General features: G+C 45.4%; 2 protein-coding genes across 2 annotated transcripts in view; both read left to right on the top strand.

The window, feature by feature from the left end:
- Positions 1-822: 822 nt before the first annotated feature.
- LACBIDRAFT_332619 (uncharacterized protein) lies at positions 823-2,134 on the top strand (the record flags this gene model as incomplete). The annotated part of the gene is made up of 5 exons (XM_001887166.1): positions 823-932; positions 1,557-1,564; positions 1,590-1,600; positions 1,726-1,807; positions 1,860-2,134. The coding sequence occupies 5 exons, from the start codon at positions 823-825 to the stop codon at positions 2,132-2,134; spliced, it is 486 nt and encodes a 161-aa protein (XP_001887201.1).
- A 2,485-nt stretch (positions 2,135-4,619) lies between these two features.
- LACBIDRAFT_332618 (uncharacterized protein) overlaps positions 4,620-6,280 on the top strand; it is a gene marked incomplete at both ends in the record, with an annotated part of 10,416 nt that continues 8,755 nt past the window's right edge. The window contains 6 exons of the mRNA XM_001887165.1: positions 4,620-4,733; positions 4,787-4,825; positions 4,874-5,386; positions 5,439-5,593; positions 5,626-5,706; positions 5,832-6,076. Coding sequence (XP_001887200.1) covers positions 4,620-4,733; positions 4,787-4,825; positions 4,874-5,386; positions 5,439-5,593; positions 5,626-5,706; positions 5,832-6,076 — 1,147 coding nt within the window. The remainder of the gene's footprint in view (positions 4,734-4,786; positions 4,826-4,873; positions 5,387-5,438; positions 5,594-5,625; positions 5,707-5,831; positions 6,077-6,280) is intronic.

The raw sequence follows: 6,280 nt of genomic DNA, 5'->3' as shown, positions 1-6,280 counted from the left end.
GTTGAAAAACTTGCAAAAGGCATGAGGAATCTGCCTAGAAAGCAAGATGAACATGTGTTTGATAGCGATGAAGTAAGGCTGACCTTTATCCATACGAAGAACACAAGAAGGCTTCTTCGGCGTGATCGATAGACCCATGGCGATCATAGAGTATTCCAATCCCATACCAAGGCTTGGGGTCCACGGATCAATGCGCATTATCCACCAGGTGCATCACTAATCGCATATCTGGGCATGTCACCCATCACGTGCCCGAGCATGTCATCCATCGCGTGCCCGGGCATGTCACCCATTGCGTGCCCAGGCGCATTATCCATCGCGTGCCCAGGCGCATTATCCATTGTGCGTTCCAGATGCAATAACAATTGTGCGTTCCAGACATAATAACAATCGTGCGTTCCAAACGCATTAACAAGTGTGTTCAGGCACATTAACCAACTCAGCGTGTATCTAATCGTGTTGTCTATCCATCATTTATGTACTGTTGAACTGTTTGAGCATCTCCGTCATCGGCAATTTCTTTCAGTTATGAGACATAGATGGCGGTGTTAGACGCAAAAGATTCTTGAGGAAAATGCTCGTGTATTGACAAGATCTGTGTTAGATGATCAGCCGAGCTCCTTAAGAGGTTGAAGAGAGGATCGGCGGCGCCGAGGAAACAAGATTCTCACCGTGCAAAATAATAGTCTTCGTTGTTGAAGAGAAAACGGCAGCGCCTGCTATTCGAAGATAGGTGAGAATTTGTCCTACAAAGGGGAAGCACAGTGTGCTTACCTGGCTCATGAGAGCTGACTCAAGCGTCGCGAAGAGGAGTATTATTCAATGTACGGTGGTGTCACTAATCAATTCGGCGAGGCCGAATTCAAACGAGCTGGGCCCAGAGGCCTCCGAAAATACTGCCCCTCCCTTGGAACCTGCATTTATGTCGATATGTATGTACCGCACGACATTATATGTGTTTTATTACAGCCTTTTCATAGCTCATTCAACTATTTTAATGGTAGTGAATGGGTATCCTTACTGCATATCTATCTATAATAATTTAACTACTACGTCTAAAGTTGAGGGAGGGATAGGGGAAGGAAAAGAAAAGCGAAGAACGTTCCAGCGCTATATATCCGAGGCACTTTAGGGCTGCTTTTGATTTAGGGCAGGCATGGAATGTTGAGGGCAGGCGTGGAAGAATGTTTCATGCCTGCCCTAAATCAAAAATGGCCCTAAAGTGCCCTGGATATATAGCGCTTCAGCGTTTTGCGTGTTTCTTTTCCTTTCCTCCCCACTCGTTGCTCCCCCCCTCTCGTATATAGAAGTATATAGACGTATATAGACCTCACAAGACCTCCCATATATAGACTTTACATACAATTATATATGCTTCTATTGTATGCAATATATACTTCAAATGTGTTGTCACAAATACAAAGCACGTTAAGTTCCACCATGGAAAGCAACTGGCCCTAAAGTCAATGAAAGACAAAACAGCACGCAAACAATCTCGAGCTTCTTTCCCATCTTCGTGCAGCATCTGTGTAGTTTGTAGAGTATATAGCTTTTAGAAACATTTGTGCGTGCTAGTAACTGAATTCCAGATGACCGTAATGTAATAGAAATGCCAGGAAATCCTCATGGAAGCGGAATACCCTGAGAGACCAATGAAACGTATGAAGCTCGAGGCAAGTCCCCCTTATTCTTGTGAGATTTCTTAGCAAGCTAATCACGCAACAGAACCCAGAAGTTCTTCGATTTTTGGATCTCGAAGCTGAAGTATCAGAGGCGGAAACCGATGATGAGAATAACGGCAACGAAGGTGTGTATCATACGTTGTAACGATAGCTACTACACTTCTAATCATTTTCAAGGTGATCTTATCGACGACGATGAAGACATCGATGATTCGATCTCAGGAGATGCGCACCGCAACCTTCTCCGTGAAGCGTTGATGCCGTCCGATGACGATGTGTTTTGGGAAAGCTTTCTCGAGCGCATCACAGCTCATCGACATATTACGGAAGAAGACATTCAAGATATCGGAAAACCGTCTTTATGGGCGGTGCTTGTCATAACACTAATCCAATCTTTGAAGCTCATATTTATAAGGACTTTTCTACTTAGCCTGGGTATGAGGAGGGGATAGTCTGTCGAGTCCATCGGCGGCTCATGGACCCTAGGTTTCCTGCACAGTTTCGACCCCCAGCGGTCTTTGGTTGGAAGGCTCTACCTGGTAGAGTGTTTTTTGAAGGTGGTTCAGACGAAATGATTTGACAAGTCTGTAATGGCCTACCAAACGTGATGGTCTCGAAGACTTTCCACATACCCGATCCCAACCCCTCGATTTTCAATGTTCCGGATACCTTTTGGCCACGGCCTCATTCATGGGTTCGACTGCACCATTGATACGGAGTGTAACAATACACCCGTAAAAATGCGAATTTTAGCGATTTCTCCTATAAAACCTCCTATAGTAGAAATACAGTCACATTGATCATGAGGATCATTAGATGCAACCCGGTCTAGTCGATTAAAGTCTACATCCGAGAAATGTGCACGCCTTAGACAGTAGGAATTGCAGTCAGTTCGTGACCGAATCACCTCAATATACTCGAAGTCTAATAAAAGGCTACACTACCATGAAATAGTATGCTACCAAGTGTTCTAGAGTAAAAACACCCCTGCACAGGGTGTTGGAGTTTACACCAAACCAGGGTCTCACTTTATTATGGATTAAAAGATATTAATTCTAAAGATAAACGTGTGAGCGTAGAAACTCGACGCGTACCTGACGCGAGAAGTCATTCGGTCACGTGCTACGAAGCATGATCCAAGAAGTCATGTGGAGAGACGCATCACGCGCATCACGCGCATCAATGCATCACAAATCATGGCATCATTGACCCAAGAAAACTAAGCTTCGTGAAATATTCCGAAGCCTGCCAAAGGAGAAAAACTATGAACGATTTGCCGTGCGGTCCGAGGCCCGGGCATAGTATCTAATAATATGGCCGAGTTGTCATCATTTTTTGGACAAAGTTGGTGCTATAACACAAGAATCAAACATTTTGAGAACTAAGCTCTAGTGTATAAAATATAGCTAAGGAGGTGCAGATTGTATATACCAAGTCTGGGGATGAACCATTGAAAACTCAGGATAAGGCAGGGAATTGACTGTGACAAGTGCCAAAAATGGGATGTAACAAAGTGGGAAATTCTGCATGACTGCAACCTACTGAAAGCAATTCACAACTTGAGGAAGAGATATTTTGAACACTGAATCTCCCTGCTATTGTTATAAGTTTCATAAAGTCTCTGGGCTAGAAAATTTTATATCCTCCTCTAAAAGGTAAATTTGAACTTATTCTCCATTTTATGTATTTTTCACTCAATATATTTGTTGGAATGAGGTAAAATGACTCCCCATTGTTGTTTGTAGTGTGTATAATACAAAAGGTAGGTAGAAATGTTAAAATGAACATTGCATGATGTCTGTAGAAGCTAATTCCCAGAGTATTTCTGGAAGTAAACAAAATAATTGTAGCCCTTTCTTTTAGCTTTCTAAATATACTGAAATCATGTTGTTTGGTTTTGTTTTCATGGAGAAAAACCCCCCAAAAAAAAAAAAAAAGCGACACTTTTGAAAGTCTTTTACATCATATCTCCACAATGGGAGCACTTCAGAACATAATTCAAATAGATTCTAGAAGCTAGAGTGCAGAGCTACAACTTTAATTTTTTTGCTATTTTAGGAAATTGGTCATGTGACCACTTTCCTAACAACCCTGAAATACCAGAAATATCGCCCTAGGGCAAAATGAAATACCAAAAATATCGCCCTAGGCAAGCAATGGATGACTTTCCGTAACGTTTGAAGACGATTTCAGATCCAGATTTATCTTCAAACTGCTCAAGCCAAGATGCCGATGTGCAGGTCCCATCAAAATATATTTCTTGAATGGATGGGCGTTCAATCCAACCCTCTTCCAGATTTGAATCTGGATGAGGCCTCTACCCCCCCCTTCCAGCTCCAGACTCGTCTTCAGACATTTCCGAGCTGAATTTCAATGTCCGCGACATTGGAATTCCACTGATAAGATTTACCATAACTTACCACTCTCTACGCGCCGAGTGCTCAGCACGCCTCAGCACCGAGCGCGCAGCTTCTAAGCGCTGGTTCTGTTGTTTGTTTGACCATGTGTATATCAGCTGTTATGTTGGTAAGCGGTACACGTTCCCTGCTCTTGCCCCAATTCATCTCTGTCATCGTTCCAATCGCAGTGAAAGTGCTACGTGTTATTCAACGTGGACCTGGGCAATGCATGTTGAAGGATACTAAGGTAGATTTGCATTCCATTGACTTGGTGTACCTTCATTGATCAGCTTCCAGCTTTGCAAATTTGCACAAGATAAATGGTACCTGTGGTCTTTTTTGTCGACCTGAGTGAGTGGGTGAGTGTTAACCTTGATTCCTGGTCTCTGACTGACTGACTTGGCACAGTGGCTCCTGCATAAACAAGAGATTTCAATGTTGTGGGAGATCTAAGCTTGCTGGCAGATGTGCTATAAAAAGTGAGGTATGTGGTTGTCGTCAAGTCAGGATTTCGAAGTCCCCTTTCTTCATCTCTAACATGTCATCTGAAGCTCTCCAAACTTGGTCTGATCCTGCAACAGGGCTCAAGTACACGCGCTCTGGCAATGGATCTTGGCAGTGTGTCGCATCACCACGTCCATCTGGCTCTTTGGTATGTAAACTATGTTGTTTATGGAGCCTCTTTCACATCTAACTTGTGTTCAGATTAATACCAATCTGATGGTCTGGGATACGATGGGACAAGTAAGTCTATGTCATGAAAATTTCTCCGCGTTACTCACACTCATTTAGTTTTCCGTTCGACCTACCTGTGGTCCCAACGACTCTCCGTTTCCACCTGGCCAGCACCCATCGTCGACATCAGCCTCATCAAATACCCTACCTCAGATTGATCCTGCATTGATCAGTCTTCCAAACGATGGCCCAGACGACTTCCCACCACCGAGCCGAATCCTACCACGTATCGCACATCCAGCATCAAAAATTGCCGGTAGCCGTCGCCCCTTGACGTCCGCTAAAGGCAAGCAAAGGGCCGTTGATCCGATCCCCGTTGCTGGATCGTCAAAGCGCAAAGGGTCTGTCATGCGTGTGGAGGAACCTGACACCAAGAAACGACGTGGTCGAGGTCCTGGGGTCGCCAACTACTCCGCCGAAGACGTTGACGCCTTGCTTGACATTATCGAAGATCGACTTCCTATTGGTGGACACGCGTGGAATAGTGCTGCGGATGAATTCGCCCAATGGGCTGAGGAAAATAGCCGCCCTGTGCGCACTGCCAAATCACTCGAGGCTAAATTCAAACAGGTAAGTCAATTATTCACTCTTTAACAATATTGCTAACATTTGTCATCTTTAGTTCGTTCGTACCACTAAACCAACAGGCGATGCGGAATGCCCACCACATATCGAACGTGCCCATTTCATCGAGGATCAGATCAATGAGAAAGCTGGTACACGGGAGTTAGATGATGTTGACATTGTAGATGCGTACGAGGACCCGATTGAAATCAGGTGTGTGCATAAGTGTTCTGGTCATTTCGCAGTCACTCAATTGGGTATTTATTAGTGATGACGAAGACGAAGATGAAAACATTCCACCTTGAACTCCTGCTATCACACAACCTGTGCGCAATACCAACCGCACGGCTACCCCTGCTGTACAAGTCAAAAAGGAGCCCAATGGTCCTGTTGTACGCCGCCCTGTCGTTGATCGTGTCATCCCCCCTCCTCCTCGTTCACGCACATCCAGAAATGATGCGCAAGATCTCCTGTCCACCATCTCCTCTGCGCTCAACCCCACCACTCAGACTGCACGCGAGGATGACCGTGCCTCTAGAGCCATGCACACCACGCAACTCCTCACGATGTCACAGCAAATTCGAGATGCACAAGCCACCATCGAGGGCCTTCGCAACCGCTTGCAGGAGGCAGATCGTGAATGCCATGCCGCTGAGCGCCGCGCTGATCGTGCAGAGTTAATGTCAATGATTTCTGGTGAGCGCGGTCGTAGTCACAGTCCCCGAAAATTCGTTCACCGGACCGTCTGGCGCAATCCCCAACGTGACGATGATTCTCCACGCCGTGTCCGCTTCCCTGGCCGTCGTCCTTCCCGTGGCCGTGAATCTACACCTCCCCGTCGTCGAGATCGTCGTGTCCGGCAAGAAACTTATTTTAGCAATGGTGGAAAACATGTACTGG

The sequence above is a fragment of the Laccaria bicolor genome, genomic scaffold (genome assembly GCF_000143565.1).
Source record: "Laccaria bicolor S238N-H82 LACBIscaffold_42 genomic scaffold, whole genome shotgun sequence".
In the NCBI taxonomy this organism is placed as follows: domain Eukaryota; kingdom Fungi; phylum Basidiomycota; class Agaricomycetes; order Agaricales; family Hydnangiaceae; genus Laccaria; species Laccaria bicolor.
Note: the sequence above shows the minus strand (reverse complement) of the source record. Positions and strands in the feature narration are given on the sequence as shown.